The sequence below is a fragment of the Trichechus manatus genome, unplaced genomic scaffold (assembly GCF_000243295.1).
Source record: "Trichechus manatus latirostris isolate Lorelei unplaced genomic scaffold, TriManLat1.0 scaffold00021, whole genome shotgun sequence".
Classification (NCBI taxonomy): Eukaryota; Metazoa; Chordata; class Mammalia; order Sirenia; family Trichechidae; genus Trichechus; species Trichechus manatus.
The window spans coordinates 16,739,952-16,763,038 of NW_004443957.1; the positions used below are offsets into that span (position 1 = coordinate 16,739,952).

Consider the following 23,087-nt stretch of genomic DNA (forward strand, 5'->3'; position numbering starts at 1 on the left):
TAGTAAACATGTACCACCATTTGCTACCCTCATGATAGGAGTGGAAATTAGTACAACTACTTTTGGAATTAATTTGGCATTATCTTGTAAAGCTGAAGATGTGCATTTCCTAAAACTCAGCAATTCTACTCTTCATTATACACTCTAGAGAAACTTGCACATGTGCATCTAAAAACAAAAATATTTGCGGTAGCACTGCGTGTAATAGCCAAAAAAAAAAAAAAAAAAAATTATCATTAATACAAAAAAAAAAAAAAAAAAACCAGTCAAAATCTGCAAACACAATGGATAAATATGTGGCATAGAGATACAATGGGATACTATACATAAAAACATAGATGAAACTCAAAAATATGACGTTGAACCAAAAAAAAAAAAAGGTAGCAGAAGGTTTTACACATACACTCTTACATAAAGTTTCTATGCATGTACAGTTTCAAAAGCTTGTAAAGTTAAATAATATATTGTTTAGGGATAAATATGAAATAAAACTAAAAAGAAAAGAAAGACAAGCACAAAAACCAGGATAATTATTACCTTTGATGAGAGCGGGAAGGGGATGGCATCAGGAAGGACATACAGAACATGTCAACGATAATCTTAATCATTTTTTCTTTAACTGGATGGAGGTACAAGAATGTTCACTGTATCATATATCCTAATAGTTTACATAATCTGTATTCAATATTTTATAATTTAAAAAAACAACTGAAGATTGTTGACATGGCAAATGTTTTGTTACTTATATACTTACCACAATAAAAATAACTAAATAATGAAAGAAAAAAAAAAAAAAAGAAGTAGCATGGAAACAGCAGTGGGGATAAAGAAAGATTAAGGCAAAACCAAATTTTCACAGTGTGGACCAGAAGAGCAGGAACAGTTACTTTGCTCAGAGGCAAAGAGGATGACTGATATAGTGGGATAAAGAAGAGCTCTACAAAAGGATACGGAACTTGGTTCTTCTCATGAAATTGTAAGCAGCTACCTTTTTCACAAAAATAAAAGAGGCCTACCTAATGCTGGTATGGAAAAGAGAGTTTATCTTGAAAAAAGAGCAGGCAGCCTCCTATTCTCCTCACTCAGAGGAGACGGGAGAATAGGATGAATAGCTAAATTTAGTAGGTGCTTTTCTAACGAAACAGAACCAACAATTCACTGCCAGTGATAACCAGCCATGGTTAGGAAGGAATGCATCTGTGTGCAGGAATGTTGCTATTTCATATGATGCCTTTGTGGAAATTAGAAAAAGGCACCCTTCTCCCAGGCAAGATGCAGCCCAAAGAACCTCACTTGATCAAGTCTTCAACAGTATACAGCAACCCTTTGTCTCTGAGATAATAACTCTGTAATAACAACAGCTAACATTTACTGAGTGCCACTTTCTTCCTAAGCACTTCACATGTATTAACTCATTTAATCCTTAAAAAATCGGAACAGGGATTACTATCCCCATTTTATGGTTAAGGAAACAGGTTACGCAATTTGCCCGAGGCTACACAGGTAGCTGTAGAGGAGCCAGAATTTGAATCCAGGCAGACTGGTTCCAGAGCCTGCATTCTTAATTAACTCTTATAAGATAATGCTGTTCTGAAGCAGTGATTGTAAACTTTAGAAAATCCACTGCACAAGCTGTTTGCCAAATTCCAGAGGCTCTACAACTGTGTGTATATATTGGGGTAGGAAAAACCACCCCTCATACAAAAAGATCCAGGATAGATACGTTTCACGGAGTCCTGAATCATCTTCAGCTACATGTTAAAAAAATTTTTTTTCAACTTGTAAACACTTATTTTATACTTTGGGTTGTACTCTAATACTATGTTGTTTATTTTATTGCTCAAACTGTTCCATGACCATTGGGAACTCTTTCAGGTTGGCTCCTGTATCCTTTTGATATGCTCCCATGATTTTGTTTTTCTGAGCATTTGCTTTCTGACACTACTATGTGCTCCAGGCTCATCATGTATTTTCCCTGCTCCAGCCCTAGAATCAACCGATTCCCCCAAGGAGCCCTGGTTTCTTTTATTGGAGAATGATATTTAGAAACCAAGATCTGGGTACTAGGTGTGCTTGTTGTGGGGGAGGGGGGAGCACCATAAAGGAGGACAACAGGCTTAGAAATTTATTGGTACAGTTTGGTCTACCTTGCCCTAATGGATCAAAAGTCCATGGTTCAAATTGTTTACAGTTTCAATTTAAAACACCAGCAGCCAAACCTTCAAGGTTAACATGCAGCTTTCAACAGGGATGCCTGGTGCCAAGCTTAGGTATTTCTGTATCTGTAATGGCTATTTTTTGTGTGTTTAATACTAAATTTCTAAATTTTGCCCATTCCTCTGCCCCATATCCATTGTCATAATATCCCAGTATTATTATTCTAACAATTTTTCCATCCATTTCCCAGTATTTTCACTAACTAATTAGTGATTGATTCCAGATTTCGGAAAGGGAAGAAGTTTGAAAAAGTACTAAACTTGAAACAAAAATCACTCCAATTAATTCCTTAGGAAACTTTTTTTTACATATGAACTGAATACCTAGAGTAGTTCACATACTGTATTTTATTTTCTGAGTTCAGAAAGTCTTCCTTTTCCTACCTACCCTTCTCCTTACCCCTTCCAACTCCCTTGACATGTACCTCGGGTTTAGACTGACCACGTAAAGGCAAAAAGCAATGCACAAAGAATCTAAGAGTGTGCTAAGATTTCAGATAGTGGCCGGCATAACCGATTTTTAGCTCAACTCCCCTAACTACATTTAGTATCTACTTCAAACTAATACATTTTCATCAAACTTTTTATTTTAAACTAGTTTTAGACTTACAGAAAAGTTGCAAAAATAGTGCAGAGTTCCCTTATACCCTTTGTCCAGCTTCCCCTAAAGTCAACATCTTATATAACTAAAGTACAATGACCAAAACCAGGAAGTTAACTTTTGTACAATTCAGTAACTACAGACATACTGAAATTTAACCAGTTTTTCCACTAAAGTCCTTTTTCTGTTCCAAGATCCAATCCAGGATCACATATTGCATTTAGTTAATATTGCTCCTTAGTCTCGTCCAATCTGTGACAGTTCCTCAATCTTTCCTTGTCTTTTGTGACCGCGACACTTTCGAACAGTACTGGTCCAGTACTTTGTAGAAAATCCCTGAATTTGGGTGTGTCTAATGTTTTCTGACGATTAAAAGAGGTTATACATTTTTTATAAGAATAATACCACAAAAGTGATGTTGTGTCCTTCTCACCGCCTCATATCCTGGGGTTCATGATATCCCTACATCTTATTACTGGTAATGTTAACCTTAATCACTGGTTAACGTGGTTATCTCCACCACCAAGTTACTATTTTGCCTTGTAGTTAATAATTGTCTTGGTGAAGATACTTTAAGACTATGCAAATATCCTGTTTTACCCACTGTCACCATAGGGGAATTTTGTCTATAATAATTACTACTCTGCTGTTTGCCTAATGGTGATTTTCTATTTCCCTCTTTATTAACTGGACTTTTATAAGGAAGAGTTGTTCCTTCTACCCCATTTGTTTATTTATTCTATTATATCAGTATGGACTTATGGATATTTATTTTACCTGATAAGTTAAAATTCAATACTATTATTCATTTTGTTACTCAAAGGCTCATCTTGTATTTTCCCTGCCCCAGCCCTGGAATCAACTACCTCCCCTAGAATTCCTGGTTCTCTTATCAGAAAATAATGTTTAAAAACCAAGATCTGAGTGCTCATTGCTACTGGGGTATCATTAGCAAGTCAACAATCTGGATAACAACTGCTAATATTTTTTTCCTTACTAAATTCATTAGCCAGGAATCATACGCATGACCTGGGAGGTTCCTAGAAATTTAAAATTCTTGGGCACCACCCAAGACTTGCTACACCAGAATCTCTGAGGGTCTGATGCAGAATTCATGTTTCAACAGGTTCACCAGTGATTCTGATGCTCACTATAAAGTTTAAGAAACACTGCATTAAAAAAGAAGTTATTTTTCCTTCACTATAAACTCTGTGTTCAATTTACTTTTCAAATGATGAACCTCTAATTAAAAAAAAAGGAAAGTTTAGTCACAATAACTCACCTTGTATATAAATCATGTTTTTACTGCCACAACTAATAAAACTATAGGCAAATGCCTCATCTAATAAGGGACTAAACACTTTGCTATTCTTCATTATTTTCCCATAAAAATACTGTTAAAAGGTGGTGGTCAAACAAGTTATAAAGTAAAAATACTGTTAATTTTATACGAAGAAGTTGTAAATCAACCCTCAGGATCAACTACTGCTTACATATATGACCTAACATCAATATCATGAATCTAAAAATATAAAACCCAATACAGCACTGTCCTCTAAAGCCAGATTGCCTACTCTTGAATGGTTGCTCCAGAACTTGACTTGGTGGATTCTCTCTGTATGCCTTGGTTTTCTTAACCACAAAATGGGAAGGATAACACTACCTAGATGAAAGAAGTGTTGTGAGGGTTAAATGAGATACTGCACAATACTTATTAGCACTATGCGGGCACAAAAGAAGTCCTCAAAAATGGTTAATGATTATTATCTGAATTATTAAATAAAATTGCAACTAAAGGTTTTGGTTTTTGGAATGGGGAAAGCAAGTGGAAACTGTACTAATGGGAAGTTCTACTGCTTCTTCACCAGATCACAATAAAGACAGAACCAGAAAGTTCTACCTACATGGTTAGAAAAAACCCTCAGAAGTTAACAAACCAATGTTTTAAATTTGACTTTTTGCAAAAATGTAATTACATTTTTACATTATGTATACCTAAGGTGAAAGTCTGAAGAATATATAAAAATCAAAACAATCTGATCTGTCGAGGTGGCAGAGTTATAGGTGAATATTCTTCCTTTCTATTTCGATTACCAAGATTATGTGCCAACTCCTTTAATATTAATAAAGAGAAAAGTAGCCCAAAGAGTAATAATAGTTTCCATTTACTGAGTTCTTAAACTATCCCATGTAATATTCCAGACTACCCTATGCATCTTCACTTTATAAGTGAAGAAATGGGCTCAAAGTCACAGTGCAGAAGATGAATTCAAATCCAGCTCTGACTCCAAAGTTTATGCTCATAACCAATGTTGGGGACATCCTTCCTTATTCCCAAATGCTTGATTTTCTGTTCAAAGTTTATGATAAAGTATAATCGCCATACTGAACTATCTGTTGTGGCAAACAGTTTAATAAGTAGTTTGAAAGATACAAAAATAGTAAGATTTTAATACAATTAAAATCTTAACTTCAAAAAGAAAAAGAGCCCATTTTTTATCATTAATTTTTTTTTGGAGGATGTGGAATCCCTTTATGTGCTTTTACACTTAGAATATCCTTCCCTTTAAAAGAGGTTTAGCGTACAACCTCAAAGACAAGGCTATCCTGAGGAAATCTTCCTTCAAGAAATTCAAGTGGCACTTCAGAGGAATGTGCATTTCCATAGAATACAATTTGAAATAACTTTTTAGGCAAAATAAATTATATACAAGACAAAATAAACTCTTAAAATATCCAATAATCAGCTAAATTCAGAAATTAGTTTATTTGTGAATTACAGAAGTTCTTTAGGCTAATATTGTCACCTCTACATTAGACAGGAAACTAGGAAAAAAAGAGCTTAAATGAGTCATCCAAGGTTACATGATAAACCAGCAGCAAAACTGGTAATCAAGTTGTGGATTCTATACTCAACATAATAAACATTCCTGAGGGCTCTCACTTTTTCATAGCAAATGTCAGTTTTTCAAACTGTTCTGATCCACACAAAGGCTTCCAAGGACATTTTTAGTTCCTCTACCATGAAGTTCCTTTTTCTAGTAAATGATCTTCCACTGGCCATTTATATACTGGAGTCTCTGGATGGCATAAACAGTGAAAACACTTGACCGTAAATGCTCAACTACTAACCAAAAAGTTGGCAGTTCGACCCCCCACCCAGAGGCACTATGGGAAACAGGCGTGGCAATCTGCTTCCAAAAGGTCACAGCCTTTAAAACCCTATGGAGCACAGTTCTACTCTGCCACACATGGGGCCGCCATGAGTCAGGATCGACTCTACGGCAACTGGTTTGGTTTTCTGACTCACCATGAAGTTGCTTTTTCTATTAAGTGATTTTCCACTGGCCGTTTATATACTAATCACATGCTAAAATAAAATAAAATAAAACAGGTAAGTATGGATAATTGCCATAGTTCCAATTCTTAAAAAATAGAGACAAGAAAAACATCTCTCATATAGACCCAAAATAACTGTTTTTAAACCTATAGATAAAACTGAAACAAAATCAGTATGTTTAATCAGAGTTAACTCGTATCTGCATGAGTGTAACAGTATAAAGTCTAACAATCAAGTACTGCTGACACAGTGGATAGTGCCAAAGTAGAGACAACTATAGACTTAGCTGAAAGAAAAAAAAGGGTAAACTTTTTCACTGAGTATGAAATACAATAGTTAATATATAATATGGGAGCCCCGGTAGCGCAGTAGTTAAGTGCTCGGCTGCTAACCAAAAGGTCAGCGGCTGGAATCCGGAAGTGGTTTCGAGGGAGAAAGACGTGGCAGTCCGCTTCGGTAAAGACTACAGCCTTGGAAATGCTATGGGGCAGTTCTACTCTATCCCATTGAGTCGCTATGTGTCGGAACTGACTCCATGGCAATTGGTTTTAAACATACAATATGTAAGTAAAAAAGCCCCAGTGGTGCAGTGGTTAAAAGCTACAGGTAGTCAGTTCAAATCCACCAGCTGCTTCTTGGAAACCCTATGGGGCAGTTTTACTCTGTCCTATAGAGTTGCTATGAGTCGGAATCCACTCGACAGTAACGGGTTTGGTTCTTTAAGTAAGTAAAAAGTCAACTGTAGGGTCTTCCTAGAACTTCAAACTTTGCCCTTTTTAGCACCATTAAGGCTTTAAAAGGAGTCCCGGGGTGGCGCAAAGGGGTAAGCAGTCAACTACTAACGGAAAAGATGGCGGCTGGAACCCACCCAGAGGCACCTCAGAAGATAGGCCTGGTGATCTACTTCTGAAAGGTCACAACCTTGAAAACCATACGGAGTGCAGTTCTACTCTACACACAACGGGTGGCCATGAGTTGGAATCAACTCAACGGCAACGAGTTTGGTTGTTTTGGGTATTTTCTTTTAAGGCTTTAAAAACAAAACAAAAAAGTTACTATTTTAAAAGGATTGAGATGAACAATGGGAGCTTATGAGGTACATGTCACTTTTTTCACGGAGGTAAAGAGAGTACTCGCTACCTGCACTAGTCGTCAGATTTCCCATTTACACTTTGAACCTTACAGGAATTCTGCTTATCTTAACCTCCAAAAAAGAAAAATTTATTCTCACCTTATCCCATTTAATACTTTTAAGATTCTGTTTCTCTTTTTTTACTCTAAAAGAAAAATATACCCCCAACCTACCCCGTTTAATGTTTTTGCGATAGGGTGGTGGGGGTGGGGAGGGATCATTTCTCAAAGAGCTTTTGAAAAGAGATGGTATCAGTTCAAATATTAAAACATGAAAGAGTTGAATATTCATTTTGTTTACTTACAAATTCCAGGTGTTTTAAATCGCAGACTGTCAATGTGTGGGGAGCCCTCCGAGTGTTCTTCCTGCTCCACACCACTGGGCTACACCCCACGGCCGCAACAGCTTAAAACCGTTCCTGTCCCCTGCTCCCCCACCCCGTTCACGTGACTGCGACCTCCGCCGAGAGGCGCCCGCGGCATGCTGGGACTAGTAGTCTCCCGGCCCCTCCCCTCCCCTCCCTTCTCTCCCCCTCCTCACCGCTAAACTCCAGCAGCCTGCGGGGTGCTGGACCAGAGCTCGGTAAAGGCGCACAACGGAACGGACATCCCAGGATTCTCATGCTGATTGATACCTGACCGGAATGCAGGGATCTCTGCAAGACGTCTGACAACCCTGATTCCTATAATGATCTGAAATTCATAGGCTGGAAAAACCCTTAGGACCAGGACAGTGAGAGGCGGTACCACATGATAACAAGCAGCTGTCAGACATGGCTTAGAATCAGGCCTCCGCCATTATTAGGTGTGTGTCCTCAAAGTAGTTGCTTAACCTAAGCCTCAGTTTGCTCATGTGTCAAGTGGGTACAATACCACCTGACTAATAAGGTTGTTGTGAGTAAATGAGATGATGTACATAGCGATATCTGCTAAATGATATTAGTAAAATATCAATAAAAAGTAGCTATTATTTTGATCTATTAAATTTATAAATCTGAAAACTATGAGAAGGGAAGCAATTTGCCCAAGAACATAACTGGTTAGGGGCAAAGTCAAGTAAGTCTAAGATTCAGGTTTTCCAGTTTGTGAACTACATCAATCCAAGATAACACAGAAGATACCTACTCCTCCAAGTAAATATCCTCCCTTACCCCCATGATACTTATGACCAACACACTATGTACTTACTTTTTGTCTGACTCTCCTTAGAGTATAAACTCCAACAAGGCAGAGGGCTTTTTGTTAGTCTTTTGGTCTATTTTTGTTTACTGCTATATCCATAGGACCTAGAACCATAGGGCCTGGCTAGTACGTAGCGGAAGTGCAAATATTTATTGAATAATCCCCTACAGTATTTGATTTTTAGTGCCTTCACCTCTCAGATATCCTCTTTTAGCAGAAGTCACAGGATTTGGGAACACTTATTCTGTACATTAATCGACTAATTTCTAATTCAAGAAAGAATAAGGGGAAGAATATCTATTATATTCCATTCACCTCATTGATTTTCTTAATTTCAGCATAACATTTCCAGCAGATGTTTTCATTTATCTTACAGTCCTTAAAATGTTTTTCTATCACTTATGAGAATTGGGGCGGGGGGTGGGGGTGGAGAAATGGAGTCACCTACTATATCCTTAATTCACTTCCTCTTATTTAATATTTTAATCACCTTTCCTTATTAACAATGTTGTCCTTTTCTAAGATAGAACCCCAAAGGTATTTATTTCCCTATATGACCAAAAATGTTGTCAATATTATAGACGTTTACTTGGTAAATAACTGGATTTCTACTTGTTAGGTGCCACCAAGTTGATTTCAGCTTAGTGACTGCATGTGACAGTAGAACTGTCCCATAAGGCATTCTAGGCTGTACCCTTTACAGGAGCAGATAACCAGGTCTTTCTCCTTCGGAGTGGCTGCAGGGGTTCAAACTGCCAAGCTTTGGGTTAGCAGCCAAGTGCTTAACTTTTGTACCACCAGAGCTCTTTAGAATTTCTATTTACCCTAAACAAAAAACTCATGTACAAAAATAATTTTATCAATTATTATAAAATAAAGTAAGCTTAATTTAAAATACAGTGAAAACTGTGTGAGCCAGAACTTGATGGGACTGCCTTGTTTTTCCAAGTCTGGGAAGTTTTCTGTCTTTGACAGGGTGCAGTCTTACCACTATCATTTTAGTGGAAAATATTTGAGTTTTCCTTCTCTGATAGGTTTCCACTCTACACAGGTTCCAGCTTTCCCAGATTTTAATGTATCTGCTTTTTTCAGAAATCCAGTGGCAATAATACTGGATTTCTAGACCTAAATGACTAGATTATGTGAGTTAATGCAATCATTTAATGTGAATTATAATTTTTTGTATATCTGTCTTCCCTAACATATGGCAAATTCCCTAAAGGTGAATATTTTTGTTGGCATGGAATAGATGCTTAATAAGTATATGAATTAAACTGAATGAGTATATTCTTTGTTACAATCATTTGTTTTCTTACCTGTCTTCCGTTTCACTGAATTCCTCCATATATCTCAAATTCCCAAAGAAATTATCTAATGGCCAAAGTTCAGGCCTCCTCTTAGCACTGGCACAGCAATTTCCTAATAATATTGGCTATGGGTCTACTATCTCTGTAATGTTACCTCTTTGGGGTCACCATTGTAGTTTGGAAAACATCTATATCAGAGTATCTAGTTAGACAAGAGTTTACCTTTATCTCACAGATAGCAATGAAAGTTTGGTATCTGTAAAGTTACCAGGTGTGGAAGGCAGTTACAGCAGAGCTAGGATTATCTATCCTTATTACTTAAACAAAGAAGGGAAAATCTAAGCAAATGTGACTCTGCTTTTAAGATTGTCATGATTCATTTCTTCTGAAAGCTGTTCTTAAGCATTTAAAAGCATTTTAAATTACAAATTAATATATGTACTGCTTATTCAATAATATATAGAAGCTCTCATCATTCTCTCTCTTTTAATATCTCCCCCAAACCTAAGTTTTACAAGCTTGTATCCAAATTTCTATATAGTCACCTTCCTGGTAAATGTTTCAAAGAGGCTCTTAATATATGTTTTAATATTCATAACATGAACTTTGTATATTAATAAAGTTTTACATCCTTTAATAATTATACCCATTATCAAATGCTTACTGTTGTGTTAACGAGTAATATACAAACCATGCTATAGAGAAGGCATTACTTAGAACGAAATGTAACCTGTCACTAACAATATGTATACAAATTGTTAAATAGGAACCTAATTTGCTGTGTAAACTTTCACCAAAGACACAATAAAATATATTCTTTAATTAAAAAAAAAAAACGTAAATAAATAAAAGCCAGGTATTACCAAGTGTCATTACTTTTCAGCATTTTGTCCTGCAAGTTTTCCAAATATATCACCTAACCCAGGCTAACAAGTGAGGGTATGTGTTTCATTCTCCCTTAAAAGATTAAAAAAGGAGGAAAACTACCTCTCTTCCTTGTTACTTTTCCTCCAGTTTCTTTGGCTACATGTTATATAATAAACAAAGCTAAACTAAACTAAGCTCTTAATGGGCTAGGTGACTCTAAAGCATGTAATTCCTTGTATCTGTAGCCAAATTTAGACTATTAGTGAAAACATAACACACCTGAAGACTTGATTAAATTGAAATTTGTCCCACTTTTGAGCAACAAACGAGTATAATAAACATTCTAAGGTGATTATGCAAAATACTTGAAAGAAAGCTGTAAGCACCTTCAAAGTTTTCAGAATTACTCATTGTAATTAGTATCCAAATTACAAAATCTTTTCATCTACTTACTAAAATCTATCATAAAGTCCTCCAAGAAGACAAACGGGTATGTAACACAGCTTTCTTTCAGTAATTATTCAGTCTTTACACTAACTTAATCGACTTTCCCTCAACTTATCTAAATTGAGTTAGGTATTTGCTGACTATCCAAACCTGTTAAGTGTGGTATACTGAGGAGAAACAAACGGCTTTTATCGTGCTTTTTTATTCAGTAAACTAAACACAGGAACTCTAAACCAAATGCAATGTATCAAGTCATGCCCAGAATAAAAATAAAAATAATGGGTCACAACTTCAAATTACAGCACTGCCTTGAATAAAAAGTATTTATTTCTCACTGTGCATAACGCAGCACTATGAGTCACTATGGTCTTCCGAACCTGCTGCTGGAATAGCTTATATATGAATGTATGCTATGCGTACATGTCGCAAACGGAGATCCACCCAATGATTTCGACAGTAGATACAACTTTGTACACTCTTATCGGGTGACTTAAAACTGGGTAAAAGCCTTCATAAGAAGCTTGAAATTAAAATTTTCGCCACGAAAAGAAGACGTGCAAAAGTTATCTAAGCGTCACACTTGCTAGGGACACTTGAACGGGTATGGCCAAGGTAACAGTCGATCAAAAAAGTCCCAGGAAAACTGCGCAACAACCTGAAGGCGACGACTGAAATTTAAGTTTTCTCCATCCTCGTCCCACTCGGCTTTTCCGGGAGACTAGGTCCAGGGAGCCATAACAGGCGTCTCCCGCGCGCAACACTTGCCGGGAACGCTGGGTTTAGGACAGGCACTTTGCCCAGCCACTTGTCCCTCTTCTATTGCCCCTTCCCCTCCCTCCCTCAAGGCCGAGGACAGCGACGTCCTCCTCCTTCTTCTCCTCCTCTTTGGTTCCTCCAGCCAGGAGGCGGGAGTGACCCACAGCAGCTGACCCAGACCAAGCACTGCCTCTCCCACAGCCCACCGGAGCCACCATGGGCCCAGAGGCAGGTTTGCAGCACAGCAGCGACGACGCAGGTGGCGGCCCCGGCGACTGTCAGCTACCTCCCTGACCGCCGCAACCAGTGCCCAACACCCCGAGAAGCCAGCGTCACTACCGGCAGGAGAATCTAAGAGCCCCCAAACCACCTTCGCAATCAGCTCAAGATACGTAAACAACTATGGCCGGCGAAGGGTGGTGGGTGGAGCCGGCGCGGGAAGGATGGGGCGCGTACGTCACGCCCAGGGCCCCCCTTAGGGAGGGAAGGCCCCGGCTCGCTCCTCAAAATGGCAGCGGCAGTAACGCGCCTGCGTACAGAACCCCTTCTCCATGGCGCCAAAGTCGGCGGGAAGTGAGGTTCTCAGAGGAGCCGCCAGAAGTGTACGGCGACTTCGAGCCCCGGGTGGCCAAAGAAAGGTCCCCGGCAGGAAGACGAACCTCGCCAGGAGAGTTCCGGCTTGACTCTGCGACAGAGGAAGTGAAAGCAAGCGCCTACTACCTTCGGTCTCGGCAACGGAGGCAGCCGCGACCCCAGGAAGCCACGGAAATGAAGACACGAAGGGCTGCCCCCCTACAGCAGCAGCACTCAGAGCAGTCTGTGCCACAGCCGTCTCCGGTTATGACCAGGAGAGGGTTACGGAACTCTCATTCCTCTGAAGGTGAGAACGATGGAGGTAACGTCTTAGCCGCTAGCCGGGAGCGCGCGTGGGTTCGGTGTGCGCGCCTGTGGCGGCGGGCGTCTCCCCGGAGCTCTTCTAGGCCGAGATACTCTTAGCTCCGCCGGCCCCGCTAGACGTGCGCCCCCGCGCGGGGTCCGCCCAGATCCGCAGGCAGGAAAGGGGGGCGAGCTGGAGGAGAGGGGCGCTGGCGAGAGGGCGGGAAAGTAGGTCGCAGGGGACCACCGGGGCAGAATCGAGGAGCTGCTGCTGCCCATCCCTGGACATCAACTTAGGGGAGTCAGGGTTGCCTCTTTCAGCAGGTCTCCACAAGGGGACCGCGAGTTAGGCGGCACTGGGGACCCCGAATTATTCCAGTCTCGGCTTCATTTTGGTTCCCTCTGCCCTAGCGTATGTTTCTACCAAAGTCACCACCATTTCCTTCTTTAAATGGCAGAGGCCACAAGTCCCCAGCCCAGGATCATGGTTCTAATCTAACCTTCCAGTCTTTTTCCATCCTCACCCAGGTGAGGAGAGGGAAGGGAGATTTTGAGAGCGTAGGTGTTGCTAGGGATAACGGAGTCGGTGAATTGACTTGAGTCCCCACCCATATTCTTACACCTGCATGGGGGTAAGTCAGTTATCCTAAACTGAAGCTCCCCAATGCCTAATAACTAGAGCTCAAGTATGCTGGCGTCTGCCAAAATTTGCCACGTTATAACAGGGCCCTCAGTCTAGCCTCAACGGTAGTGAGACTGTTAATTAGGAAGTTTTCTTCTAAATGGGCCAAAAGGATGCTGGCAGTGTATTGCCGTGGAGTCGATTCTGAATTACAGCTACACTATAGGACAGAGTAGAACTACCCCGTAGAGTTTCCAAGGAGCGGCTGGGGGAATCGAAATGCTGACCTTTTGGTTAGCAGCCGAGCCCTTAACCACTGCACCACCAAGAGTCTGGTAATTAGGACGTTTTCTTCTAAATAGGCCAGAAGGATGCTGGCAGTGTGTGTAGTTTTAGGTAAGTCACAGGTGAATCAACTCCCTAACCCATCCTCTCCTACTCTACCCGCGGGGGTTTAACACTAAGTCACAGGTGAAGTTTCGTGTTAGCCCCCTGTAAGGCACCCATGAAACAAAAATCGGGGTGGGGGTAGAGGTTGAGTCACAATGGGATGACATAGTGGTGGACTATTAATGGCTATGAAGAGGCAGTGGATTTTCAGCATAGAGCAGAGTTATAGGCTGCAATTTTACCTGACACGTGAGGTGCTTACACAGTTGAAGACTTGTCAGTTTTGGAAACTTCATGTTAAAGATATGTAAGTTAGTTGAGCCTATATATATATATGTATATCTTTTAAGATTATAAATTTTGTTAACACAAGGATCCTAACACATGTATTTGAAGGACCATGTTATACTTCAGTACATAAGCTAATTCTGTATCTCCTTCAGTACCCTGGTAGTGCAGTGGGTAAGTGTTTGGCTGCTAACCAAAAGGTCTGCAGTTTGAATCCACCAGTCGCTCTTTGAGACCCTATGGAGCAGTTCTACTCTGTCTTATAGGGTTGCTGTGAGTTGGAATGACTCAACAGCATTGAGTTTTCAGTACAGTACTTAGAATGCTTTGCACATGGTAAACAATAAATATATGTTACATTGTGTTGACTCTTAACACAAGCACCTAGGCTAACTTTTTTTTTTTTTTGGAGAATTTGTGGAAAGCCTGGTGGTGTAGTGGTTAGGTTCTATGGCTGCTAACTAAAACGCTGGCAGTTCAAATCCACCAGGCGCTCCTTGGAAACTGTGGGGAAGTTCTGCTCTGTCCTGTAGGGTCACTACGAGTTGGAATCGACTCGACGGCAATGGGTTTTTTCAGGAATTTACCTCTATTTCAGTAAATCAATAAGGAGCTAAACATTTTTCACTCTTCTGCTTTCTTCCACATAATTTTTGATGAGTCTAGCCTATGTTTTTAATTTTCTGAAGTAATATATTTTTTGTACAGTGTCAGTGGTGAATAGTTTATTTTTGTATTCTGATGTATTGATTTTTTAAAAAAAAGTTTTGATTGTGGAGAAAATTTACATAGCAAATTAGGTCCTCATTTAACAATTTTTATACATATTATTCGGAGCTCTGCTGGCACAGTGGGTTAAGAGCTCAGCTGCTAACCAAAAGATTGGCAGCTCAAATCTACCAGCTGTTCCTTAGAATCCCTATGGGGCAATTTTACTCTGTCCTATAGGATCGCTATGAGTTGGAATCAAGTCCACGGCAGTGGGTTTGGTTTTTGGTTTTTATACATATTATTCAGTGACATTGATTACACGTTTCACAATGTGTCAGCATTCTCATTTCCATTCTGATTGTTCTGTTTCCATTAATCTAGCATCCTTGTCCACCCTTAGTTTTTCATCTTTGGTCTAGGGTAAATGTTGACTGTTAGGTCTCATTTATATGATTGTTTAGAGGAGCACAGTACTCACAGGTGATATTATTTATTTATGAGTCACTCTGTCTTTTGGCTGATAGGTGACCTCTGGGAGTGGTTTGAGTTCCAAGCTTAAAGGGTATCCCAGGGCGATAGTCTCAGGGGTTCCTCTAGTCTCTACAGGTCCAGTAAATGGCCTTTTTCAGGAATTTGAGTTTTGTTCTACATTTTTTTCCCATTCTGTCCGGGACCATCTATTGAGTCCCTGGTCAGAACAGTCGACTGTGGGAGTTAGTGGCACCATCTAGTTATTCGGGTCTCAAGGTAGGTGATATTGTGGTTGGTGTAGACTATTAGTCATGTAAACTAGTTTCTTCTTTAAGTCTTTGGTTTCCTTCTTTCTCTTTTGCTCCAGATGTGTAGAGACCAGTAGTTGTATCTTAGATGGCCCCTCACAAGATTTTAAGACCCCAGACGCTACTCACCAAACTAGGATGTAGAACATAATCTTTGTGAGCAATATTATGCCAATTGCCCAAGTTGTCCTCCGAGACTGTGGTCCTGAGACCTCAAACTCAGTGACACAATCCTGTGAGGTGTTTGGTTATGTCTAGGAAGTATCCATAACCGTGCCCCCATGTGCTTTATTTTATACATGAATGTATATGCAACACACACAAACATGCATATATATTTCCCTACAGAAGCACCTATACATGCACACCTGTATATTCATATATGCTTAAAACCAAAATAAAAACCAACCCACTGCCGTTGAGTTGATTCTGACTCATAGTTGGACCCTGTAGGACAGAGTACAACTGCCCCATAGGGTTTCCAAGGCTGTAAATCTTTGCGGAAGCAGATTGCCACATCTTTCTTCTGGGGAGCATCTGGTGGGTTCAAACCGCTGACCTTTCAGTTAGCAGCCAAGCACTTTAATCACTGTACCACCAAGGCTCCTTTATATGTGTTTACCTATACATATGTAAGTATTCATATCTACTTATGTAACTGCACACATATTTTATGTTGTTACTGTTGTTGGAAAATTGTGTATATTGTGGCTTTTACCAAAATCGTCTCTTATCCTTGTATACGTTTTAGTGTCATCTTTTACTTTGGTCAAGTTTTGCTAACTTCATCCTTATTTGGTACTGCCTTGGCCATCACCAAAACTAACAAGTGTTTACTATCTAGAAGGTGATTTCCCCTTCCTCTCTCTCCCATCCCAGGTAACCACCAAAGAATGTTGTTTTCTGTATGTATACCTATTCTTGTCTTTTTCTAATAGTGAGATCATACAGTATTTGTCCTTTTGTGGTTAACTTATTTCATTCAGCATAATGTCTTCCAGATTCATCCATGTTATAGTATATTTTGAGAACTCATCATTATTCTTATGGCTACATAGTTTTCCTTTGTGTATATGTACCACAGTTTGTTAATCCATTCTTCTGTTGATGAGCAATCAGGTTGTTTCCATCTTTTTGATGTTGTGAATAATGCTGCAGTGAACATAGGTGTGCATATATCTGTTCATGTCAGTAGTTTTTGTTCTCTAGGGTCTATACCTAGAAATGGGATTGCTAGATCATAGGATATTTCTACTTGTAGCTTTTTGAGGAAGCACTATCCCATTTTCCATAGTGTTTGAACCAATTTACAATCCTGCCAGCAGTGGAGCAGTGTTCCAATCTCCTTGCAACCTCGCCAGAATTTGTTGTTTTGTTTTTTTGATCATTGCCATTGTAGTTTTGATTCGCATCTCTGATGGCTAATGATCATGAGCATCTTTTCATGTGTTTGTTGGCTGCTTGAAGGTCCTCTTTGGTGAAGTATTTCTTCATGTCCTTTGCCCATTTTTTAATTGGGTTGTTTGTCTTTTTGTTGTTGAGTTGTTGAAGTTTTCTGTATATTTTAGAGATTAGACCCTTATCAGATATATCATTCCCAAAGATATTTTCCCAGTCTGTAGGTTCTGTTTTCACTCTTTTGATAAAATTTTTTTATTGTACTTTAGATGAAGGTTTACAGAGCAAACTAGTTTCCCATTAAACAATTAATACACATATTGCTTTGTGACACTGGTTGCCAACTTCATGACATGTCAGCGCTCTCCCCTTCTCAACCTTGGGTTCCCCATTACCAGCTTTCCTGTCCCCTCCTGCCTTCTTGTCCTTGCCCCTGGGCTCATGTGCCCATTTAGTCTTATTTTGTTGTATGGGTCTGTCTAATCTTTGGCTGAAGGGTGAACTTCAAGAGTGACTTCTTTACTGAGCTACAGGGGTATCCGGGGGCCATACTCTTGGAGTTTCTGCAGTCTCTGTCAGGCCAGTAAGTCTAGTTTGTCTGGGACCCTCTATTGTGATCCCTGTCAGAGCAGTCAGTGGTGGTAGCCAGGTACCATCTAGTTGTGCTGGACTCAGTCTGGTGGAGGCTGTGGTAGTTGTGGTCCAGTAGTCCTTTGGACTAATCTTTCCCTTGTGTCTTTGGTTTTCTTCATTCTCCCTTGTTCCCAGTGGGGTGAGACCAGTGGAGTATCTTAGATGGCCGCTCATTAGCTTTTAAGACCCCAGATGCTATTCATCAAAGTAGAATGTAGAACGTTTTCTTTATAAACTATGTTATGCCAGTTGAGCTAGATATTCCCCAAGACCATGGTCCCCACAGCCCTCAGCCCAATAATTTGGTCCCTCAAGGAGTTTGGTTGTGTCTATGGAGCTTCCATGACCTTGCCTCGGACAGGTTGTGCTGTCTTCCCCAGTACTGTGATAAAAAGTTTTTTGATGAGCACAAGTATTTAATTTTTAGAAGGTCCCAGTTATCTAACTTGTCTTCTGTTGCTCATGCATTTGTAGTTGTGTTTGGTAATCTGTTACTGAAAAAAATTAGGTGAATTAGTTTATTTTTATATTCTGTTTTAAGAGTAGCTCTGACTAATTTGATCCCAGAGTTTTAGTAAACCTAATTATACATTTCTAAAGAAATTAATTACTTACATTTCTGCTGATATATTGCTGTTAATATGCATAATCTATACCATGATTTCCTAGGCTGTGCATTCTGAATTTTAACTTTTGTTGAATTTATTCTTCAGAGGATGATCCATCTTCGCAAACTGTCTTAAGCCAACCAGTCTCAAAGAATACTGTCAGAACACCAGAGGTTCCAGGTAAGAGTAGTTAATTTTTTATTTTTCTCCTTAACTGTTTCTTTTTTTATGCATGGAGTCCCAAAACATACCTTATTCAGAGTTTCAGTAAATCTTCTTTATAAGTTCATTGAATTTAGCAATATAGACACGTGTCAAGAAAAGATGGTAGCTGACACTTGAGTACCTACTAAATACCAGCCGGGTTATGTATGTTAATTAGTCCACACAACCTTATGGGATAGGTGTTATACCCATTTTATAGATGAGAAAACTGGACCTCTGAGTAATTGAGACTCTTCCCTAAGATCACATGATACGTGGCTGAGCCAAAATTCAGACCCATGTTTTCTTCTCTAAAGCCCTTTCATTTTCCCCAAGTACATTGCTTTCACTCTTCCATGTAACCATTAGCTACTCAGTATGTTTGTTAAGTTTGAATGAGTGAATATGCCACACTGCTTTCCATTTAAAATGGATTAAATGTTCTGCATGGTAAAATCATGATACAGTACAGTCAATCTTGTTAGTTTCATACTATATTTCATTGAATCTAAGATGCCATCAGTTGTAAGATGCAGTGTTATTGTTTTATTTACCACCTAGAAGGAAAAAATGCTGCCAGTTAAGTTGTAATATGCCATAGATTATAAGATGCATAAGGAGCCCTTGTGGCACAGTGGTTAAGCACTTGGCTGTTAACCGAAAGGTCTGCAGTTCGAACTCACCAGCTGCTCTGTGGGAGAAAGATGTGGCAGTCCACTTCCGTAAAGATTTACAGCCTTGGAAACCCATGGGGCAGTTCTACTCTGTCCTATAGAGTCACTATGATGTTAAAGTATTAAAAAAAAAACAAAACTGTCTCTTAAAATTAATGTAACGTGGGAGTAGGGTACATTTAATAGTCCACTTAAGTTATAAAAACTATTTAAAATACTTTGAAAAGCAGGAAAAGGATTAAGTTCAGTTAAATTGTTAATGCTTGGTATACTTTGGTTTTTAGTTCCATTTTCTTTTTTAATTAAGAAAGTCCCACAACAACAAATGACTGTAGCTAATGAAACTGATCATCCCTTTTTTTGTTTTGGTTTTTACCTAAGTCCTAACTTATTTTTTTAATCTATTCCTTCTAGTAAGGTTATGCTTTATAATTTGAACTATTCTGTTTTCAATTTAGAATAAAGTATATCTGGCTCGGGTTCAGTTCCAGATAAACACATCTTCATGTTTAATTCCTTGAACAGCCTATGTTACTGTGTTAAGATTGTAAACTATTTCAGAAAAATGCTTTGAGTAACGGGTACTACAATCAGATTTTCCAGGACATTTGGAAAAACAATAATCTTGAAATTTTATTTACAGTAGATTTCATTGTATACCTTATATCTGGAGAAGTAAAATAACTCATGTTAAAAATTTAGAGTAAATTTATAAAGATTATGGAGTTAAGCAAGTTGATGTAATGAAGACTGAGCACCAGCCTATAGACCATTACAAAACTATGATATAGTAGAATATCACGAGCAGTCTTTTGGAGTTCTAATTAGGCCTGTATTTCACTACTTATGAGGTACATGGCTGCATAATGTTGTGGGAAGAGCGCTGGACTTTGGCAAGTCATTCACCCACCTTGAGCTTCAGGTCCTTTATATTATCTGCCCTGCCTAACTCACTGCAGATGTTAGTCTAAGCAAAATCACTTTGTAAACAGTAGAACATATAGATACAAGATTTTTTTCTCATGGCACTTTATAAGAGAGTACATCTTCTACACTCTGTCCTTAAGATGCACAATAAGATGTTCAATAAGTATTTTTTGTGCAAACGAATGGATGTCCTTTTAAGACTTCTCTTTTCTAAATACTGTAAAGGGAAATTGGTTAAGTCAATTTTGTAAAAACAGACATATGCAGTCAATGTAATGGAGAGGGCCAACCATAGCCAGTCCAGAATGTAGTTTTTGTAGTTCTCATACAGACCCAAAACATGATGCTTTTTTACAGTGATGTATGCAATAAAGCATAAAATAATCCAAGTTTAGATATATATTGGGTTTTGGAATATGTTGTGTGAGGCTCTTTGAGGAAACATACCTTTATAAGTGGTTTTCTAGGCTAATATTAACATTTTATTTAAAATTACAGTTTGCATTTCCTGGTTACACACAAGGTTAAATAGTTGTAGGGATGGAGTATGTTAACTCTCAAGAAGTTAGCCCTAAAATTAAAACATATACCATTAATAATCCATAATGTTAAGCCACAAATGAAATAGATAATTGAGTTGGTGCTATGTTACAGATTTCAGTTCTTAATTGAGAAATTAAGAAGAGTTTTATTTGGTATTTCTTTGCTTTTATATGAGTATGGTCTGCGGAGAAAAATTGTGAATTTCTCCAACCAGACTATAAATATTATATGGCAGGAAACATGTCTCTCGTTCATTATTGTATTCCCATACCTAGCATAATGAAACACTCAGTAAATCTTTGCTGGATAAATGAAGGGATGATTGTATAATAAGCGTAGTATATTTGCCATTTTATATTATTTTAAATGTTTTTTCTTCCTATATTAGTGGTGAGTGAAGACCCTGTAATTAGCCTCTGTAGACCACCTCTAAGAAACTCAAGATCTGGTAAGAGATTGTTTTGTCTGTTGATTTAACTTTTTTATAAGCATAATTTTATTTTCAAATGAGATAGTACATGTATCATATGGTTCAAAATTCAAAAGTTACTGTAGATACACAATGAAAAGTCTCCTAGCCACGTCTGTTCCTTAGCCATCCAGTGTCCTCATCAGAGGTAACCAACGTTGTCCGTTCTTAAGTATTTTTCCAGAGATATTTTACAGAGATACAAGGAAATTCATGTATAAATTATCTTTTCCTCTCTGTTTTAACACAGATTTCAGCATGATACTCTTCTGCACCTTCTTGTTTTTTATTTTTACATATATTGAAATATCTTTGCATATCATAAAGGGCTTCCTCATTCTTATTAAGAGGTCATTTCTGAGATGTTGCTATGGTTCTTTTGTTAGTGTGATGATTTTAAACTAAGATCGGGGACTTTCCATCCTTTTCACTGCTAATAAAAAATTCAAGAATGAGGATTTGTAGCTCAGGGATATAAAATTTCCCTGCCTCAGTTACATTTCTTTTTGACTAAAACCTTAGAAAGTATTGCCCTTAAATTGATTTTCATGATTATGAAAGAAAACTAGTAAGTTATTCCACACTGCCTACTTCCACTTCATTTTCAGTATTTAATTGACCCATAAGAATGTTTATCATGGGAACTAAAAAGGAATTTTATTTATTTTACATTGAGTTTCTGCTATTTCCCAGTCATTCCCTTTAAGAATTATATTGTTTTTTTTTAAACAGATAGTTGACTGTTCTTTTTAAGTGTACTAATGATAAAGATGTTAAGGTTTTGATGAACAACCTGTGGTAGAGAACCATATGATGCATTTCCTTTTCAGCTCTAATCATTCTCTTGCTGTCTCTCTTGCAGATTCATCATACAAAACAAATGGAAATTCTAAAATGAGTGAATTAGGTTCGTTTATCTATAACTTTTATAGGTTCTGTTTGAGGGTTCTCATTATCAAGTAGAATATAAGAATATACATGTTTGGTCACTGACTTGAGAATATTACTTTGTTCATTATCTCAGCCTATGGGCACTGTCCCTATAGCCATGACCTTTCTTTATAACCTTTGTTTTTATTATGTCTGAAATTATGTCTTAAGTTCTATTATTGTTTAAATTCATTTTTTTTTTTTTTAAAAAAAAGGTCACCTAGTCAATTCTGTCTCATAGCTACTCTGTAAGACAGAGTAGAACTGCCCCCATGGGGATTCTAAGGCTGTAATCTTTACAGAAGCAGACTGCCACATTTTCCTCCTGCAGAGTGGCGGGTGAGTTGGAACTGCCGGTCTTTTGGTTAGGAGCTGAGCACGTAACTACCACCACCAAAAAAACCCGTTGTCATCGAGTTGATTCTGACTCATAGCAACCCTGTAGGACAGAGTAGAACTGCCCCACTGGGTTTCCAAGGAACGGCTGGTGGATTTCAACTGCCAACCGTTTGGTTAGCAGGTGAGCTCTGAACCACTGTGCCACCAGGGCTCCTTTAAAATACATATAAGGACGTGTAATAACAAATGCGTCTTAGTTTTTATTAGGCTTTGTTAAATTCACAGTATTGAGAGAAAGAAAATAGTAACTTACCAATTAGAGTTTTTGTTGTTTATTTACAAAGTGAATTTGAGATGCTTGTCATAGTAGGTTCAGTGTCCTTTGCCATGTTTGTTGAACTAGGTTAAATACTTTTCATTGTCTGCCTTGGTGTAGGACATAAGCTTCCAAATCTATGGCTTTAAGTGAATCTGTGTTGATTGTGGTTGGACTTAGTTTTTAAGTTTCAGTTCTTTTCTAAATTTGGAGATGAGTCAAAAAGAGGGAAGCATGATTTTCCTTTCTAAAGAATTGCAACTTCCTCTGAAATTCATCTTTCGCTTAAGCTGAGGCCAACTTCTTTAGAGACTTCAGGATTTAAAGTGGCTGAGTGCTGAAAATGAACTTTGCAGTATACAGCTTATTATGCATTCTTTTACCTACCAGAGTTTCTCAAGTGTTCTGCTTAGAAACTTTAAAAAACTTTTTTTTTTTAAGTCATAGGCTGTTAATTGGAAGAAAACTTAGAGCTGAAATAATCAAACACTACTTTGTGTGCTAGACTTAGAAATTTTTTTTTTTTTTTTTTG

At 38.4% G+C, this 23,087-nt stretch overlaps 2 protein-coding genes across 8 annotated transcripts in view; one reads left to right on the forward strand and one right to left on the reverse strand.

The window, feature by feature from the left end:
- The window catches only part of LOC101354663 (torsin-1A-interacting protein 2-like), a 52,267-nt gene extending 39,596 nt beyond the window's left edge, over positions 1-12,671 (reverse strand). The window contains exons 1-2 of one of the 5 annotated variants that reach the window (XM_023728078.1): positions 7,594-7,627; positions 538-619 (exon numbers count right to left, since the gene is read on the reverse strand). The gene's annotated coding sequence lies outside the window, so the exon portion shown is untranslated. Of the gene's footprint in view, positions 1-537; positions 6,043-6,127; positions 7,537-7,593; positions 7,721-12,567 lie in introns of those variants that run through there. The other 4 variants (XM_023728079.1, XM_023728076.1, XM_023728075.1 and 1 more) reach the window with 4 other exon arrangements.
- Positions 10,115-23,087, forward strand: part of TOR1AIP1 (torsin 1A interacting protein 1) — a 41,790-nt gene continuing 28,817 nt past the window's right edge. The window contains exons 1-4 of one of the 3 annotated variants that reach the window (XM_023728082.1): positions 10,115-12,727; positions 18,258-18,332; positions 20,889-20,948; positions 21,832-21,876. In XM_023728082.1, coding sequence (XP_023583850.1) covers positions 12,250-12,727; positions 18,258-18,332; positions 20,889-20,948; positions 21,832-21,876 — 658 coding nt within the window. In that variant the 5' untranslated portion in view covers positions 10,115-12,249. The remainder of the gene's footprint in view (positions 12,728-18,257; positions 18,333-20,888; positions 20,949-21,831; positions 21,877-23,087) is intronic. The other 2 variants (XM_023728081.1, XM_004372875.2) reach the window with 2 other exon arrangements.